Source organism: Sorex fumeus, unplaced genomic scaffold, assembly GCF_029834395.1.
Source record: "Sorex fumeus unplaced genomic scaffold, SorFum_2.1 ptg000063l, whole genome shotgun sequence".
Classification (NCBI taxonomy): domain Eukaryota; kingdom Metazoa; phylum Chordata; class Mammalia; order Eulipotyphla; family Soricidae; genus Sorex; species Sorex fumeus.
Genome location: NW_026606120.1, coordinates 35,081,883 through 35,102,068, shown reverse-complemented (window position 1 = coordinate 35,102,068; position 20,186 = coordinate 35,081,883). Strand labels below are relative to the sequence as shown.

General features: G+C 48.0%; 1 protein-coding gene across 1 annotated transcript in view; it reads left to right on the top strand.

The window, feature by feature from the left end:
* Positions 1 to 20,186, top strand: part of IQCG (IQ motif containing G) — a 40,966-nt gene that overhangs the window by 7,108 nt on the left and 13,672 nt on the right. The window contains exons 3-4 of the mRNA XM_056127720.1: positions 6,687 to 6,815; positions 9,402 to 9,483. Of these exons, the coding sequence (XP_055983695.1) occupies positions 6,687 to 6,815; positions 9,402 to 9,483 (211 nt within the window). The remainder of the gene's footprint in view (positions 1 to 6,686; positions 6,816 to 9,401; positions 9,484 to 20,186) is intronic.

Here is a 20,186-nt window from a genome sequence, read left to right as displayed (position 1 = left end):
AGATCAAAAGCCACCATTAGTCTCGGACCCGTGCAAGGCTGAATAGATGAGTAGATCAGAGGGGTCATGTTTGTCTGGTGCCCGCCCAAGCAGAGCCCTTGGTAGCTGCTTGTTTCCATGATCCAAAATTTCCACCATGACTTTATCTTGAGACAGACCTCAATAATATACTGTTCTGCTGAAAGTTTGGGTATGCAGGTTTTTACTGAAATCTCCAGGCTTTCTCGGGGTTAGGATGGACTACCTTCCCCCACCTCTCTGTACCTCCAAACATCCTGGCAGTCATATCCACAAACCAAAGCTGCCACTCAGTTAAAAAAAAAAAAAAGCTACTACATCTGTATCTTCCTGATAAAAATACTGAATGCCCTGAACAAACAGGATGACCTCTTAGCACCTATATTGCAAACCATTATGCACAAAAGGAGAGAAGAGAGACAGAGAGAGAGCTGCCTGCCATAGAGGCAGGGGGGAACGGGGATTGAGGTGTGGTAATGGGGAAAACTGGGGAATCTACCCTGGTGGGAAATGTACCCTGGTGGAAGGATGGATGTTGGAACATTGACTGAAACCCAATTACAAATAGCTTTGTAATGGTCTATCTCATGGTGATTCAACTTAAAAGAGAAGAAAGAAAGAAAGAAAGAAAGAAAGAAAGAAAGAAAGAAAGAAAGGAAGGAAGGGAGGAAGAAAGGAAGAAAGGTAAGATAGCTGTGTGGAGACCAAACAAAGAAAGTTTAAGGCATTATATTGAAGATGTTTTTATGATTTTTGTTTGCTTGTTTTTGTTTTGGGGTCATACCCAGTGATTACTCCTGGCTCTGCACTCAGGAATTATCCCTGTTTATGCTTGGGGACCATATGGGATGCCAGGGATTGAATCCAGGTCGGCCATATGCAAGACAAATGCCCTATACTATACTACCTCTCCAGTGCCTAAACGATAATGTTTTTAAAAAAGACTCTGTTTGTATATTAGAAGAATAAACATCACTAAAATGGTCATCTTATCTAAAGAAATCTATAAATCCAAAACCGTCTCCAATTTTTCGAGGAAAGTATAGCAGTCTAAAAGTTTGCATGAAATCACAAAAGGCCTCAGTCAAAAAACAGATTTTATAGAAAAGAATAATGGAATCATCGATGAAGCTCTATAACTTCAAACTGTATTCAAAGCAGTCATAACAGAAACAGATGGTAGTCAGAGAGATGCTGCCCCTGAGTTGTCCCAGAGAGGCCCAACCTCATGGGGGCGGGCCCAGCCTCTACCCTGGTGGAAGGTGTGTGGGTCCACACCTGACTTGGCCTGTCATATGAACAACACAGGTCCACAGCTAATTATGAAGAGAAGCCAACTGCTGAACCGTGCCAGTCCCACAGCTTCTGGAGCATGTGGCAGCTGTGCATCATTTCCGAATTTCCCATATGGACAGCCCAGTCGAGGCAGAGCAGATTAATGGGAAAGTTGCATAGAGAGCCCTCTAAGCTTATGGGGCAAAAATAATAGCATGGAAGACTCGGCTCCCGGCCCATTAAATTCCCAGCGTCAGTAACACTACCGTGAAACATTTGCTGTATGAGCAGGATAAAGTCAATTGTTTTGTGACTGCTAAGGAGGCAGGCTTGTGGGGTGGAAAACTAGACTGGTGGTGGGACATTGAATACATGAAACAACTATATTATGAATCTGTAAATCACAGTGTCTAAAATGTGGAATTTTTTTTTTTAAAGAGCTGAAAAGTGGGGCTGGAGCGATAGCACAGCGGGTAGGGCATTTGCCTTGCACGCAGCCAACATGGCCAACACAGGTTTGATTCCCAACATCACATATGATCCCCCGAGCACCGCCAGGAGCAATTCCTGAGTGCATGAGCCAGGAATAACCCCTGACCATCGCCGGGTGTGACCCAAAAAGCAAAATAAAATAAAATAAAATAAATAAAGAGCTGAAAAGTCATAATGGAAAAAAAAACATTATGGTATTGGGGACCCATTGTAATTACTGGTTTTGGCATATCGAATACACAGCGGATAGCTTGCAAGGCTCTGCCGTGCGGGCAGAATACAAGGAAGACCTCAAAGAGAGAAGAGTAGAAGTGCTGGTAGATGCGGCAGAAGCTGGGAAAAGCATTTGTAACGTCCGCCTGTCCTTCGCCAACTACAAGACCAAGATGACTGCCCTCCAACGTCCTGATGGATCTATCACATCTTCCAGAAGGGCAATGGAGAAGATTATCCATGACTTCTACTCAGATCTCTTCGATAACCATTTCCACCTGCCCACATACCAAATTCCACAGGATGGATATGTCATTCCCAATGTTCTCCCTTCCAAAATCTGACACGCCATTTCGTCAGTAAAGAAATGAACAGCCAAGTGCAGAGCCAGGAATAATTCCTAATAATTCCTGTGCATCGCCGGGTGTGACCCAAAAAGCAAAAAAAAAAAAAAAAAAAGCTTACTTATTGGAAGTGAAAGAGAAGAGGGGAGAGAAGAGATGAACTGAAAGTGACATAATAGAATTATATATTATATAATAGTAGCATATTATGGTAGTAGCACTGCACTGTAGCACTGTCAACCCATTGTTCATCAATTTGCTCGAGCGGGCACCAGTAACGTCTCCATTGTGAGACTTCTTGTTACCGTTTTTGGCATATCAAATATGCCATGGGGAGCTTGCCAGGCTCTGCCATGTGGGTGGGATACTCTCGGAAGCTTGCCGGGGCTCTCCGAGAGGGATGGAGGAATCGAACCCAGATCGGCCGCGTGCAAGGCAAATGCCCTACCCCCTGTGCTATCACTCAAGCCCCGCCTCTGGAGTAGACACTTTATTCTTCTTAGGCGCTGTGCTTTGCAATACTTCTATCATTGTCATAGTGTCCCTTCTCTGTCCATCTATCCCTCTTCCAAGTCACATTCTAACTAGCTTGCACCCTCCCTTCCCCCGCCCCACCTCTACTCCAGCCCCATTGGCCTCAACACCTGGGGCTTGGACCCACTTACAAGTCAAGGGCTACTCCTTTCCTTGCTACAGGTCCCGCCCTCTCAAAGGGTCAATCCCCCTAGCCTACCTGGAATAATACACACACACTCACACACACACACACACACACACACACACACACACACACACACCCCACGCTGTTTTACCTGGTCTTCCTAACCATGCCCCATTCTTTTGTCCAGAGCATGCCATTAGCTTATAATGTCAATTGTCTGCACATACCCACCCCCCCCCACACACACACATGAACACATGCACACCCAAACACAGCCCATGCCAATTTTACCTGGTTTTCCTAACCATGGCCCATTCTTTCTTCCAGAACATTCCACTAACTTATACTGCCAGTTGTCTGCATGCACACACACACACACACACACACACACACACACACACACGATTGACTTCAACTGGCTCCTCCACAAGTTCGGGGATCTTTTCTTATAATATTAAAAGACCCTCCCGTTGATCATCAATTTGCTCGAGCGGGCCCAGTAACGGCTCCATTGGAGACCTTGTTGTTACTTGTCTGGCATATCGAATACGTCACGGGGAGCTTGCCAGGCTCTGCTGTGTGGGTGAGATACTCTCGGTAGCTTGCCGGGCTCTCCGAGAGGGGCGGAGGAATCAAACTCGGGTCGGCCATGTTGGCTGCGTGCAAGGCAAATGCCCTACCCGCTGTGCTATGGTAAGGTAAAGGTAAAGGCCCTCCTGTTGATCGTCAATTTGCTCGAGCGGGCCCAGTAACGTCTCCATTGGAGACTTTGTTGTTACTGTGTCTGGCATATCGAATACTCGGTAGCTTGCCGGGCTCTCCGAGAGGGGCGGAGGAATCGAACTCGGGTCGGCCATGTTGGCCGCGTGTAACGCGAACACCCTACCCGCTGTGCTATCGCTCCAGCCCTAAAGTAAAGGCCCTCTCGTTGATCATCAATTTGCTCGAGCGGGCCCAGTAACGTCTCCATTGGAGACTTTGTTGTTACTGTGTCTGGCATATCGAATACTCTCGGTAGCTTGCCGGGCTCTCCGAGAGGGGGCGGAGGAATCGAACTCGGGTCAGCCATGTTGGCTGCGTGCAAGGCAAATGCCCTACCCACTGTGCTATGGTAGTAATATTATATAATATTAGTGGTATGATATAATACTGCTGTTATATATTATAGTTTTGCTATTTTGGGGGGTTTTGTTTGTTTGTTGGGGAGCCACACCTGGTGATACTCAGGGATTGCTCCTGACTCTGTACTCAGGAATCACTCCTGACAGTGCTCAGGAAACCATATGGGATGCTGGGTATAGAACCTGACTTGGCCTCATGCAAGGCAAGTTCTCTCTCTGCTGTGCTATTGCTCCAGCCCCAGGAATAGAAGGTTGATATGTCAAAAGCATAAACATTAACACAGCAGGAGTCCTGGGCTGCTCTCCACACCTCATGCTTCTCCAAGCTCCCCTGGGAGCAACTAAAAGCATAACCAACTGTGATTCTACCAAAAGTACTTGAGGGAGTTTTGCTTGTTTGTTTTGTTTTGTTTTTGTGGAGCCAAGGATCAAATCGCAGGCCACATACATGCAGAGTATATGTTTACTCCTGTGCTATATCCTGATCAGAGGTGGATATAATTGTGTATCTCTGTGATTAATACAGTTGAGTGGGTATTTTACTTGCTTTGTTTGGGGGCAGGCCCCCCCACTCCCTGCCATGCACCGTCTGGGGTGCCTGGGTCCCCTGCTCCAGTACAAGAGCACAGCCCTTTTCTCTGGCCCCAGTGGTGTTTGGGGGGTTCGGGCCACACCTTGCTCTGCACTCAGAGCTCACTCTTGGCAGGGCTGTGGGGACCATGTGGGGTGTCAAGGATTCGATCATGTTGGCTGCATGTGAGGATAGCTCCCTACCACCTGTATATATAACCTCCAGTCCCCTGGGAGAATTTCTGAAACTCTGTTTCAGGGCTGACAGTGTGGTCAGTCTGAGGGCCTGCCTTGCACGTGAGACCAAGGCTTGTTTCTGGCATGGCCACGGTGTCAGTCCAGTCACACACTCTCAAGGATTTTGTTTTCTCCAGCACCATGACCAAGAACATACAGGCACTACAGCTAAGGATCCAGCCCTGAACGAGCACCACACCAGGTGACGCCACAGCCAGTGTGCAGCCCACATGTAGCACAATACCAGCTGCACCGGGATAAGGTGGGCAGAGGGAAGAGGAAAAATATGTTGTGTGTATATGTGGGTATATGCACATATGTCTCACACACATAGGTGACACCTCTGATTGTAGTGCCCTCTTCCCGAAGGGTAAGTGCTGTTGTGAATTTGATGCTGCTTATTCTCTTGCACATGGTGCTATTTTATTAGGTATGTATGTATCGCATTTAGAAAATTTAAAAAATTGGAGTCTGTGAGCTACACATCTGGAATAGCCTGATGAGGTTCAGCTGTGGAGCTGGGCCATTGCTGTCTTTAACAGGGTTTCCAGTGGGAGGGAAGTGTGTGGGGATTTCACGTGGGGAGATAGATCAAAGTCTAGAGCACATTGGGCGGCCCAGTTTGATCTCTGGCACCTCATGGTCCCCTGAGAACTGAGTAAGAAATAGCACCACGAAGTATAATCCTTTTACCCCCAAATTTTATTTCTAATTTGCTAAGAGTTTTTCTTCTGGACTCCTCTCTCTCTTTTTTTTTTTTTTTTGGATCACACCAGGCGATGCACAAGAGTTACTCCTGGCTCATGCACTCAGGAATTACTCCTGGCGGTGCTCGGAAGACCATATGGGATGCTGGGAATCGAACCTGGGTTGGCCATGTGCAAGGCAAACGCCCTACCCATTGTGCTATCACTCCAGCCCCTGGACTCCTCTCTTTTTTGTCTTGTTTTAAGCTTCATTGTTGTTTGTTTTAAAATGATGAGTACTGGGGCTGGAGAGATAGCACAGTGGGTAGGGTGTTTACCTTGCACATGGCCGACCTGGGTTTGATTCCCAGCATCCCATATGGTGCCCTGAGTACCACCAGGACTAACTCCTGAGCGCAGAGCCAGGAGTAACCTTTGAGCATTGCCAGGTTTGACCCAAAAAGCAAAAAAAAAAAAAAAAAAAAATGAAGAGTACTGAAATTTGCCAAGTGCCTTTTCTCCATCTTTTGTTCTTTTTTTCCTCTTTGGGCCACACCTGGTGGTGCTCAGGGGTTTCTCCTGTCTCTGCACTCAGGAATTACTTCTGTTGGTGCTCAGGGGACCATAGGAGATTGAACACGGGTTGACTGTTGTCAAGCAGTCTACTCTAGACTATCGATCCGGCCCCGCCCTATCTTTTGTGATGACCATATAGTTTAGAGGATTATATTTGGTTTGGGAACCAGGCAATTCTTGGGGTTGCATCTGACGGTGTTTAGGGTGCTGGGATCAAGCTTGGCCTTCTGCATGCAAAGCCTACAGTTAGCCCATTGAGAGGTTGCTTTGGCCCCACCAATAAAGTTTTTCTACTTGTGTCTTTATTAATTGTATTTGCTTTGATTGGTTTAATTAGTATTATACTAATGGCTTTTCCTAATATATAACTATTCTTAATTCCAGAAATATTTTCTAGTTTTACTGTTCCTGCTAGTCTCTACAATTTCTGCAGTCTTCTGTGAATGTGGGTTAGTAGCTCATTGACTCACTTTTTGTTTCTCCTTCCTTGTAGGCAATTTTTCAGTGATGTGGTTTATGACACCATGCAGGAGTTAAATGATTCAGGTCAATTCACCAGTCTCCTGAATGCATTGAGCAAAGAGAAGGAAAACAAGACACATTTTTATGATTTAATTGCAAGGTTGGATAAATATTCGGTTGATTTTGCTTTGTTATATTTTTAAGTTCTATGAAACTCTTCCCAGAACTCCCTCTAAATCAGCTTTGTGCTTTCAGGTGACAATAACTAGAAATCAGACATTTGGGTTCTAGGTCTAGTTCTGTTGGGTTAGGGCTAACATTTCTGGACCTCAATTACCCAGATCTTCAATATAGCAGGTATATTCTTCCTTTGGGGGTACGGAGGAGACTTGGGGCCTATACCCATGTCATTCCTGTCTGCTCCCAAGTCTGTGCTTGGAGGGTCGCTCCTGGTGGCTGGGAGGCCACGTGGTGCTGGGCTGGCCCCAAACCCCAGCATGCTCTCGCCCAGTCCTCTCTCCAGACCTGGCACAGTGTCGCCTGAATTCTTAGTCTACATTAGGGTCCATTCTGTTAGATATTCCTCGACTTGGGCCTACATGGCTGCTGTGTGCCCTGCGGTCCAGCACCAAACCCCCCTTTTCTCTGAGCTCCGCCTCTGGACCTCCCAGTGCAAGCCCTGATTTTTTCGCTGTCTCCACAATTTGACTTTTCAAAATGTAATGTAGCCACACTAGTACAATCTATTGCCTTTTGGGCTTTTCTTGTCTTTAGTATGCATTTAAGATTCTCCCTTTTGGTTTATTTTACATTTGTTTGTTTTGGGCCGCAGCCTGCCAGTTGCTCGGGGATCACCATAACGATGCCAGCTTCAGACCTGGGCTTCAGATGCCCAGCAGGTGCCCAGGCTCTCTGTGCTAGTCCCCTTGCCCCAGTCTTAATTTTATTAGCAGCAATGCCTGGACATGCCATTATTTTTCTGAAAGACGGCAGGATTGCTCCCAAGCCTCGGCGATTATGAATAGAGCTCTGAACGCCCGTATCAGGTCTCTAGAAACACAATTGCTGGATGGCTACAGCAAAGCTTGATTTAGTGTTTTCTGGGCGAGGGGTGGTGCCTACATTCAGCAGTGCTCAGGGGCTACAGCTGGAGGGACTGGGGGCTATAAGGGATGCTGGGATCGAACCCGGGCCAGCCACGTGCAAAGCAACCTCCCATCTGCTGTGCTATTGCTCTGGCTCCAAGTTCGTTTATTTTTATAAGGAATTGCCAAACTATATTTCAAACTTTCTCTACCACTTTAGATTCCTACCGCCAGTGAGTGAATCTCTGTTGCCCGGATCTTTGGTGGCACTTGAGTTCTTGTTTTGGATGCCAGCATTCTGTCATCTGATGCTGCTCTTATTGCTACTGGCACTTAAACCAGCAGAGCCTTTATTGGGTTGACAGGACTGGGCTCTTGTAGTGTTTCACTATTTTGTTTAAGACTTGGAATTATTGGAGAGAAGCAGAGTTCTGTTTCTGAGAACCGAGTAAGAACCAATAACGTGAACAAGAACTGCATTCTTGGGCTCCTAGTAGACCCACTTGCATATGAGCCATGTGACCAAGCACATATGTGCACCTGTGTCCTTTGGAAGGTAAATGAGAGATGATTCCTGCCAAGATTTTGTCAGGGAAGACCCTGTGAGGTGAAACAGTGAAGGACTTTCACTTCTGATGCTGCAGGGCTGCTGGAGGGAGGGAGAGTGGGAGGGGTGCAGAGGCCCGGCCTGCAGTCCGAAAAGGTTAGGTGAGGCCTTCACGGAGGCTGAGAGCCAAAAGTGCAAATGCATCTTCTTGAAAGTGTCCTGGCTCCCCCAAGGGACCTGCTCTAGCTTCCTACTGCTCCTCATTGCTGGGGTCAGGTGTGTGTGTGTGTGTGTGTGTGTGTGTGTGTGTGTGTGTATGTGTGTGTGTGTAGGGAGTTGGGGGGGTGGGATAGGGGAGTGTCTTTGTACACAGGATGAAGAGGATTGCTTGTGTGTGTGTGTGTGTGTGTGTGTGTGTGTGTGTGTGTGTGTCTTGGTTTGGGGACCATCGTGTGGTGCTCGGGGGCTCCCTGCTCCTGTGTGAGTATGGGCACAGATCACTCCTGACAGTGAGTGGATGGAGCCCAGGTACACATGTACGCCAGGTGCTCCAGCTCTTTGAGTCATCTCCCCGGCCCATCAGGATCCTCTATTTTATTATTTAAAAAATCATTGTAGTTTAGGTAACATGGTTACAATAATTTTAATATTTATGGTTTTTTTGGGGGGGGGTTAGTGTGTTAATCATTTTTAAAATTAAATTAAAATTAAGGAGCCAGGCATCCTGGCTAAAGTCGTGTTAATATTCAGGATATTAACACACAAAGTTAGTCAGTGTCTATTTGTTGCACCTGCCTGTGTCGTCTAGGCCTCCTCTTCATCCCCCCATCCTCTTGCTTCAGGAATCTTATTTTTTAATTTTTATTTAATTAATTTATCTATTGTTTTTTGGGCCACACTCAGTGATACTCCTGGCTCTGCATTCAGAACTTACTCCAGGTGGTGTTTGGGGTCCATATGGGATGCGGGGATCAAACTCAGGTTGGCCTCGTGCAAGGCAAATGCCCTACCCGATGTGCTATCACTCTGGTCCTGGAAAATCTTTTTTTTTTTTAACAACTTTGCACAAGTCTGATAAATACTTCTCTACACAATTTCCTCTCTCTCTTTTTAGGGAGGAGAAAGGAAGAAAGCAGATAAAATCTCTTCAAAAGCAGCTTCTCAACGTCAAGCGGGAGCGGCAGGTTGAGATTCAGGTAAGGATGACTGGGCACGCCCGGAGTGCTCCTGCTGGTCCTGAGCACTGTAGGCCTGAGTACTACCAGGAGTGCTTCCGCTGGCTCCCACATTCCTGGGAAACACAGAGTCAGTCATTGAGCTGAGACAGCTGCATAGAGGCTGTCTTTCTTAGACAAACAGAAATGTCATGCCTCTGAGATTATTGGTTCTCGTTTTTGTTCCTTTCTTTCTCCTTCTGGTTATTACTCCCTTGAGGCGCCTTTACTGCAGCGCAGTGGGCAGAGAGCTTGAGAGGCCCTGGCGGGTAGGTGGGAGACGCCCTCCTCCAGGCAGCCTCTCAGCCCAGCATTCCGGATTGCAAACCCACAGGGCCCCTGTTTTGGTTGTCTTTGTGTTTGTGTTTCGGGCCATACCCAGCGATACAGAAGGGCCACTCCTGGCCCTGCATTCAGGAGTCGCTCCTGGTGGAGCTCAGGGGACCCAGTTTGGTGCTGGGATCGAACTCTGGTCTGCCAAGTGCCAGGCAAGCGTCCTACCTGTTGTACTGTCTCCCTGACTCTATTAGAAGTTTTTTAAAGATCTATAAAATTAGCTTTTCATTGTGTAAGTGAACAAATTGCTACTTTGTTTTACAACAGGAAATCTTCATTATTCCCAAATAAAGTAGGAGGAATCTGGAGTTGACACTAGCCGTTCTTTTCTTCTTTAGGAATGTTGAACAAATTACTTTCTGTCCTCTTTCTAGTTATGGTTTTGAATGCACCATCCCGGTTAGCCCTCTGCTTACAACTTACATTTAAGAAATTCAGGGCCAAGGAGATTCTCAGAGGGCGGGAGCACGTGCCTTGCCTGGCTCCCTTCCGCCCGCACTGCCCTACCCCCTGAGCACCACTGCTTTGGCTTAAAAGTAAAAATGAGGGACAGTCAGGTTTGGGCCCGCAATGATGAGACACACGGGGCCTCACGGGATGGGGGTGGAGCTGGCCCTTTCTTCCCCACCCCAATGAGACCCCGAATTGCCAGCCATGAACAGCCTCTCTGACTCCTGATCAAGCTGCTCAATGGCTATGATCCCAGAGACTCAGAAACAAATCCTGAAACCCAGTGACTTTTGGCAGGAATGTGTCCAGACCCTGCAGTAGGTACTGTCACCAGGTCACCCCAGCAGGGAAAGGGTGCTGTCCCTCCGCCTGCTCCCCCTTGGCGGCTTGATGGCTGCCATCCTCCAGAGACCATTGAACAGTCAGGTTTGGGCCCCGCAGTGACGAGACATATGGGGCCTCAGAGGATGGGGTAGAGCCGGCCCTTTCCTCCCTGCCCCATTGAGACCCCGAGTTGCCGCCCATGAACGGCCTCTCTGTCTCCTGATCAAGCTGCTTAAACGGCCGGCCATGATCCAAGAGACTCAGGAACAAATCTCAGAACGCAGCAGGTTTTGACAGAAATCCCTCTAGATTTAATTGTTAAAATTTCGGAATTCCAAAATTGCCTGACCACTACTGCAGCCGCACGACATCATATATACATAACCAGAAATAGAAAAAAAATTGTCTATTGTTTCCTTTTCAGGAGATCTGAGATTTGGGGTAAAATCTCAAATAATAATGGTGGGTCGGATGTCAAAATATTGAATGTAATCAAAGTACAGAGAGAGTAAAGTGGAAATCATCTGCCCCACAGGTAGGGGGAGGGTGTGGGATGGGGGGTATACTGGGGGTATCCTGGGGTTTTTGGTGGTGGAAGATGGGCACTGGTGAAGGGACTGGAGTTTCATTGTATGACTAAGACTTAAACCCGAAAGCTTTGTAAATGAAGCACTATATTGATATTTAAGATTTTTTCCCCATAAATATTTTTCTTCCCTCCCTTTGTTGCTGTTGGGGTTTGGTGCTGCAGAGGCCGGGTTCTCTCTGTCCCCTCTGGCGGCTTCCTGGAGTGTTCAGCTGCCCCACCCACTGGGCCGTCTCTGGGAACCATAACATGCGTTAAGGTAATTAGTCGGAATGTTTTCATTGAATCACCATGAGGTAGTTACAAAGTTGTCCCTGGTAGGGTCTCAGTCATACAGTGTTCCAACACCCATCCCTTCACCAGTGGACATTTCCTGCCACCAATGTACCCAAGTTTCCTATCACCCGCTCCCCCGCCTGCCTCTGTGGCAGAAACTTTTCTTTTTCTTCTTCTTCTCCTCCACGTCCTCCTCCTCCTCCCCCACTTTTCATTTTAGGCGTTGTCATAACATACATTTTGAAAATTGTATTTCTTCTCTAGAAAGTTTTGCATCCACTGGGGTATGCTTTATGTTCTCACTAACGAACAGCCTTTTTTTTTAAATGTGTAATAAAAGTAGGGAATAAGATCAATGAATATTAATAATTTTATTTCAGCTAAAAATGACATTCTTAGAATATTTGCAATCCAGATCCAATACTTTGCCATGTGACAGAAAATGATCATTGTCTTCCAGTATTCACAGTATGCATAATATTGTGCAGTATGACTCCATATAACACTAACTTGGGAGTTCATAATGAATAGAGCATAGTAGAAATGTGATATACTCCCAAGTGTGTTTGTGTGTGTGTATATGTGTGTGTGTGTGTGTGCGCATGCTTGTGTATGTTTTTGGGCTACTCCTGGCAGTGCTGCAGACTTACTCCTGTCTCAGTGCTAAGGCATCATTTTTGGCAGTGCTCTGGGGATTATTTGGGTTCCAGGAATCAAACCTGGATTAGTCACGTGCAGAGATAGTCCCTATTCACTGTACTATCTCTTGATTCCCCCAAGTCTGTATTCATTTTTTTTTCCCAATTTTTAAAAAAAAATTTTTTTTAAACACCATGAGGTACAGTTGTAGATTTACAATTTTTTGTGCTTGGGTTTCGATTATACAATGATCAAATACCCATCCCTCCACCAGTGCCCATTTTCCACCACCATGGATAATATCCCTCCCACCCCCATCCCTCCCAAGGAACAGCCTTTTTCTGGAGGTTTCTTAGTTCTTTTCCTTGAAAAACTCCCATTGTTAAAAAATTCCTTTTATGTTCCTTGACTGTCAAAACAGTATTTTTTTTTTAAATCTTTTTGTTTTTTGGCTTTTTGGGCCACACCCAGGGATGCTGTTACTCCTGGCTCTGCACTCAGGTATTACCCCTGGCGGTGCTCAGGAACCATATGGAATGCTGGGAATCGAACCTGGGTCAGCCAGGTTTAAGGCAAAAGCCCTACGCTCTACTGCTGTGCTGTCACTCTGCGTCTTTAATCCTTTAATGCCTGAAGCCAGTAGTATTAGTGGAAACTTCAGGTTTGGCACTTGGCCTATTAACTCTCCTTTGTGTGCTCCTTCCTCCTGCTCTGCAGAGGGATAGCTCAGTGGGTGGAGCTAGGCTGGGTGTGGGAGGCCGAGTTTGAGCGCAGCACTGCTGGGAGCGCCTTCCCCACAATCTGCCATTCTCAGAGGGTCTCCTCACCAAGGCTGTGGGTGCTTTCTATCTCCGCTGAGTCCAACTCATAAGTCTCCGCTGTGTGAGTTTCATTCTGGTGGGACAGGCCGAAGCAGAACCTATGAGTCACGTGGGCTCCCTGAGGAAGTGGGAGAAGGCCAGGGTAGCTCACGCCATCTGGAGAGAAAGGGAGAGCCAGTAGCCTTGATGACGGGTATGTGGGGACCCAGAGGGCTGGAGCACAGGGTTTGCGCGTGAGAGCACCAGGCTGGCTCTCTTGACACCACAAGGTGCCCAGGCATGGGCAGAAGTGACCCCAGAGTGGACTGTTGGGGGACCTCGGAGCCCTCCCCCTCTGTGCGTCAGCACTAGCCATGTCTGTGACTGACTGTAGTTTGCACAGTGCCTTGCTACCCTGGAAACTGCATAATATCTTAAAGTAGGCCTGAACCAGCACCCCCTCCAATGCATACTTTGCTTTTTTCCTCTCGCCACCTTAGTACTTACTTGGGTCTATTAAGTGGCTCTCTTCACTGAACATCTGGTTTTAGAACTTCTTTTTTTTTTTTCCAGAAGCAAAAATGAACTTTATTTTTTAATTTTATTTTCATAAGACTATTCACATTAATTGATTACATTCAATATTTTAATACCAATCTCACCACCATTACACCTTCCCACCATCATTATTTTAAGTTTTCCCACCAACGTTCAAGCCTGCCTGCCATAGACAGATGCTAGAAACTTTATTTTCTGTTCCGTATTATAAGTATCAGGAGAAGTCATGGAATTCTAAAATTGTAAATAATTGGGGTCCAAAGACATCTCTGTAGGGAACTAGTCCATTCATTTGGTAGTCTCTGGTTCAAGGCCTTTGGTGCCCTGAGGTGGTACCTGGAGGCAATTCGTGGGTGTGACGGCCCAGACCCCAAGCCTGCCGGCCCAGACCCCAAGCCTGCCGGGAGACAGGAAGGGACGATCCATCCCCTCCCACCCACCCCCCACCACCACCATGTGGCCTGGAGTCTCAATCCCTGATCCCACATACCTGGGTTTTTCTGTGAAAGTTTGTGGCCACTGGGGTTTCATTTGGAGTGGGCAGAAAGGGGCCCTGCTCTGCCCCGGTTAGATCAGTTTGACTGTGTCTTCCGGGATTCTTATGACCAGATGTTAAGAGATTACCAAATTCCACAGGGTGACATAATAATGCTAATCTCTACGCTCCAAAATAGATTAAAGGATGAAATGGATGTGGAGAGGACATGCCTGTGACATTGCTGGGGGTGCAACACTAGTCTATGGTAAATAGATTTAGAACTCCAACCCTGCTTATCACCAAAACTTAGAGCTGACTCGAGGATCAAGGGGCCCATTTCCTCCCCCCCATTCCTCTGACCTTCCCTCTCCTGTGTCTTCTTGACAGTTCTTCCTCTTACAGTCCTGCTTCAAATACCTTGGCATTAGGCTATTTGAAGAGGTTATCGTAGCAACATATGCCCATAAAATACTGTGAAAAGTGTTCAGAACCCGTCCTCTTTGTTTGGATTACTGCATTTTTTGGCATTGTCTACTGTTTATTCAAAAGGAATGTTCATCTACCTTCTGTTGTGGTTCTGTTGTGGTTAGACATCTACAATATTGTGTCCAATTTTTCTTTTTTTTTTTTGCTTTTTGGGTCACACCTGGAGATGCACAGGGGTTATTCCTGGCTCATGCACTCAGGAATTACTACTGGCGGTGCTCGGGGTACCATATGGGATGCCGGGAATCTAACCCGGGTCAGCTGCGTGCAAGGCAAACACCCTACCACCCTACCTGTGCTATTGCTCCAGCCCCTGCGTCCAATCTTAAGTACCACAGTTAGCTGGGTATTTGCTCAGAAGAGCTCAACTAGGACAGTGAGGATGTGGAGACTCAACTGTAAAAAGAAAGAGAAAAAGATCTGGAAATGGCTTTGATTTCCAACTCTGCATTGCCCAGCAGTACTGGGTGTAATCCCTTCCCCACCAACAAAAAAGTCAAAAGGGCTGACTAGAGAGCTCAGTGGGTGAGGGTGTGTTCTGCATGTAGGGCCTGATTGCAATCCCTGGCATCACATGGTTCCCTGAGTACCTCCAGGAGCAAACCCTAAGCACAGAAGCACCCTTAAAATAACTGAAACAGAAGGAGGGCCAGAGTGGCAGTGTGGGAGGCAGGGCACTCACCGTGCACACACCACGAAGCCTGCCAGGAGGGCTTCGTGTGTTCATGTGTTCAGGAGTAGCCCTGAACACAGCAAGTGTGGCCCCACACTAAAACCAAAACCAAAACCAAAGAAGTAGGTATATTTGGAAAGGGAGTGGATCAAATGGGAAATGAAATTAGCCTGAAAAGGCCCCTCTCTGCCTGAGATGCATGCCTGTCCTTACTGGGAAGCCCCCCACCAGTTTGGTGGTGCCGAACTGGGCTGGAGAGGTGGAACCTCAGCTTTTTGTCCTGTGGCTGTTACCATACACCACAACCTATTTTTTTCCCCATCCAACTATCCAAAGAGGCAGCCCGGAGTGCCAGACGTCACCAGTCTCTCCAGCAGTGGCTCACCCGGGTCCCGGGGGCTGGCACTCTGTATGTGAATGCGGGTACAAACGGGCTCAGTTGCTCCATTTTTGGTTGGGAATGTTGTGGCACCCAGCAGTGCCATAGTGACTCACTCCAGTGGTGTTGGTTGGCTGTTGTTTTGCCTCGGGTGGGGAAGGCTGTTTCTTTTGCTTCTGCCCATAACTAGACCATTCTTCATGAACTCAAATATGTCTTGAAGTCCAGATCTCAAGGCAGTTTTGGAAATAAGTTTGCTCTACTCTAAAAAAAAGTCCACAGGTATGCTGCATTGGTCTCCAGACTTAGCTGTGAGGGAAGCACTGGGCTCCACGGACAGCCAGGGGCCGAAGTGGGCAGCAGTGCAGACTGGTCTCTTGGGGAGATGCTGTTACTGGGGGGAAGAGTTTGGGGCTCTGGTGCGGGTGTGTGGGGCGTTCCCGCTCTGTGCCAGGGGTCATTTCTGACTGCAGTGTACTCTGCAGTGCCAGGGACTGAGTCTGTGCCCAGTGAATGCTGAACTTAAGCTGGGCCCTTTGTGTATGCCGCTGGGCCCTGGTAGTGAGACTTTTAGAAGGATTCGTATGACTCAAGACCTTGAACCTCTAAGGCACTGCTGTGGGCTGGCTGGCGGCTGCATGGCCGTGAGATGAAATGAGGTACTTTCGCCCCCCAGTGAGTTCGCCGGACTCATGATCTTACCATCCCTAGTCGGGCTCTATTTTAGATTCTGTCTCCACTTTTGGCTATGGGAGGCCTTAGGTTTGTGCAGAACATCAGTATAGGAGTAACCAGAAGGCACGGTAACAGCAGAGCCCCCAAGGATGGTGCAGTAGCCAAAGCACTTGCCCGGCAAATGGGAGTCTGTGAAAGCCCCCCTCGGGCTGCGAAAGCCCCTCTCAGGGAGCTGTGTAAGCTCCTTCGAGCGGCGATTACACATTAAAGGGTGTTCGCAGGCTCTCTGGGCGGCTCTCTCTCACCGCCTGCGTTCGGTGCTCCCGAGTCACTTCTCCATCCGGGATGGCCGTTGCCTTGGGTGGACAAAGGAAGAACGAGGGCCAGACTGGCTGCTGATTAGTTGCCACTTATCCAGTCTCTCATCTCTCCCAGCGCTCTCCAGCCCTCTCTCCAGCTCGCTCTACAACTCCCTCCGTGACTCCTCTCCAGTCTCCCCAGCCACTGACTCTCCCCTCAGCCTTCTCTCTGACTTGAAACCGTCCCCTCTAACTCTGTGTCTCTTCTCTCCGTCTCTGTCTCCTCCTCAGTCTTCCTCAAAATCTCTGCTCTTTTTGTCTCTCTGTGTCTCCTTCTCTCTTCTCCCCTTCTCCCCTGCAGCCTTTTCTTTTTCTTCTCTCCCCTCTCCCCACGGCCCCCCAACCAGCCTCCCCACAGGAAGCGCAATCAAAATGTTTTTCCAGTCTTCCCGACCAACCAGCTGCAGCCCACGAGGGCAAAACAGCCCTTAAGGTGTGTTTCTCCTCTCCTTAGACCAGCAACTTAATTAACATCTTTAATTCTCCTTCCTAATATTTACCATTCTGTATGAACACAGTAATAGACACTTTTAGGGTTGTAGGGTGACTCTCCTGGGGACATCTCACCACAGACTCAGACTACAGTGCTCAGGCCAGATCAATCATTCCTAACCCCAGCACGGTCCAAATCTAGTCATTCCTTTTGGATTGTGACAGAATCTGTCCATGACCAAGCTCTTAACTTATAGTTAAGCATTAGGGCACTTTAGCCAGGCCTATTTCGATGCCAGGGTAGCTCATAGCGCACCGCTTGCCCTGGATCCATCCAGTCCCTTGTTGGGAGACTGCTTTTGGGGATCTAGGAAGTAAGGGCAACTGAGACTTAAGTCAAGAGAGCAGATGTCCAGAAGGTAAATTATCTGGAGTCAACTCCCAAGCCACAGGCTTGTCTTTTTAACTGTCTTCCCCCATCCATACAAAAAGCAACTACTCTGAAATAATAACCATGCAAAGGACATTAAGGAGAAGAGAAAGACAGTATTTACAAGTCAGGGTCTGATCAGGAGAAAAAGGTCATTGACAGGCTGGGGGGCAATCAACAAACCCAAGCTCCCCAAGGCCAGGGAGGAAGGGCAAACCAACATTATCCTACAGGAGTCCTCAAGTTCAACCACTGCTGCCTCCTGGGTGTCTTGGCATGGCCCAGGGCGCTTCTGTCTGGGGTTCCTATGGTCCCCAGGGCACAGCAGGCGTGTGCAAGCCTGCAGCTACAGGGAGGGGCCAAGATGTGCCCCTGTAACACGTGTGTGCAGCCACAGTGAGCACTGTGCCAGCACCACAACCAGTGACCGCCACCCCTTGCCACCAAAGGGGCAGCAGCCATAAGGTGAGGGAAGTGGGGAAAAAGCTAGGGAGGGACCCTTGGCTAGACACATGTGACTGTAGATCAATATTAGACACCTTCTGCTTTCCAAAGGCAAAAGCTCTCAAAGTTTTGTGTTTTTTTTTTTCTTTTTGGGTCACACCCGGCGATGCACAGGGGTTACTCCTGGTTCATGCACTCAGGAATTACCCCTGGCGGTGCCTGGGGGACCATATGGGATGCTGGGAATCAAACCTGGGTCGGCCGCATGCAAGGCAAACACTCTACCCGCTGTGCTATCACTCCAGCCCCTAAAAGCTCTCAAAGTTTTAATTCTGCAGTTTTCATTAAAAACAAACAAACAAACAAAAAAAACTTCGGGTTTAATCCCTGGCACCACAAAAAACTTCCACCAATGAAAAACTTTATAGTTAATTTGAAAAAGAAAGATAGGCTCTAAGAATCGATAACTTGAAGGACTGAGCTCATGCTTTGCATGTGGGAGGCCGGGATTCAACCCCTAGCAGTGAGTCAGGATTAGCACCATAGCACCACTCGGTAGGCTACCCAGCCTGGCTTCTCCCCACAGAAGGGAAACCAGACAGATAGCTCTGAGCAAGGGTCTGGCTCAGTGGAGAGCACTTGTCTCCCTGAGTGTGTAGAAGCCCTGAATGCACAGGCCCTAAATTCAGTCCCCAGAATCACAGTTTTCAAAGCTTAAATGCTACAGAGCTAAGATAAAATAAATTGAAGTAAATTAATCAGAACAGTCTTGAGTTGTTGGTGGAATATTTTATGGTGGAAACCTTATCAAGAATTTTGTAACTTTGTAACTTTGTCTCTGCCCCCGCGCCTGGGTGTTCCTTCCCGGAGTCCCTTGGAGGGGAGCGGGTCGAGCTTTCCTCCCCGCCCCGACCAGGGCTACGGCAGCCGAAGACCTCCAGGACCAGCCACCACCATGCTGAGACCACTCTCCGCACACCTGAAGGTACTGGCAGAGGGACAAAGCCACGCGGGTTCCGGGGCCGAGACCTCCAAGCCTACTCGATTTGGAGTCGAGCATCTTCCACCCAGATCCTCCAAATTCCAGTAGGCGGGGGTCACACCCACCACCTGGCCCCCTGGCGCCGTGTAATCCCATCAGCGGCCAAGACTCAGAGACTATAAAATCCAGATCCCGGAACCGCGCGGCCGCATTTGCGGCCGCGCGACATCTTATTATCTCATTCCTACTTTGGACAAACTTGCAGGCTATCGAATGTAGCCTGCCCACAGGGCAGAGTCTGGCAAACTCCCCGTGGCCCACCAAATATGCCAAATACCAGTAACAATGATGGGTCTCATTCTCCTAAAGAGCTTTGAATATAATCTCAGGGCTAGGATGAAAGAGACGTTACTGGGGCCTGCTCGAGGCAATCGACGATTAACAGGATGATGAAATGAAATGAAAATGTAACTGTGTATCTCAGAGAGAGAGAGAGAGAGAGAGAGAGAGAGAGAGAGAGAGAGAGAGAAGAGAGAAAAGAATTATCTGGATGGTTAAAAAAAGAATGTTCTTGAGTTTTTGAAAGTATATTTTTGTACAGGAAAGAGTGTCTTTGTATTTTGTTTGATTAGCATTTGTTTTGCTATTAGATTCTGTGAGGAACAAAATTATTTATTATAGGCCAAACCTTTCTGGAAAAGGCTCTAGAAATGTAAGTGACATATATAAGCTGGAGCCAAGTGGTTAAGTAGGTGAAAGGATTCCAGCTGCTGAAGAAGTCAAGTCATCACATTTTCACGTCTTTATTTATTTATTTTTGCTTTTTGGGTCACACCCGGCGATGCACAGGGGTTACTCCTGGCTCATGCACTCAGGAATTACTCCTGGCAGTGCTCGGGAGACCATATGGGATGCTGGGAATCGAACCCGGGTTGGCTGCATGCAAGGCAGACACCCTACCCGCTGTGCTTTCGCTCCAGCCCCCACATTTTCACGTCTTTAACTCACATATTCTGCTGTTTGGAAACAGAAGCAAGGAAAGAGGCAGAATGGAGGAGCGAAGAGAGTGAAGAGAAGGCTGGAGCGGAGGAGAGAGGCAGGCGAGCGCAGCGGCTGAGTGTGTGCCTGGTGTGCTGCAGGCCTGGGCTTGGTCCCCAGCACCCGGGTCCCCTTCCAGTACAGCCAGGGTGGTCCCTGGGCGTTTCAGGGTGTGGCCCTTAGGGTACACCCCTCCTGGGGCTGGAAAGATGGTACAGCAGGCAGGGCACTGCTGTGTACACACCCAGCACATGTCTGATCCCTAGCACCCCATATGGACCCCCGAGCACAGAGCCAGGAGTAAATGCTGTGCACAATAGGAAAACAAGCAAAAGACAAT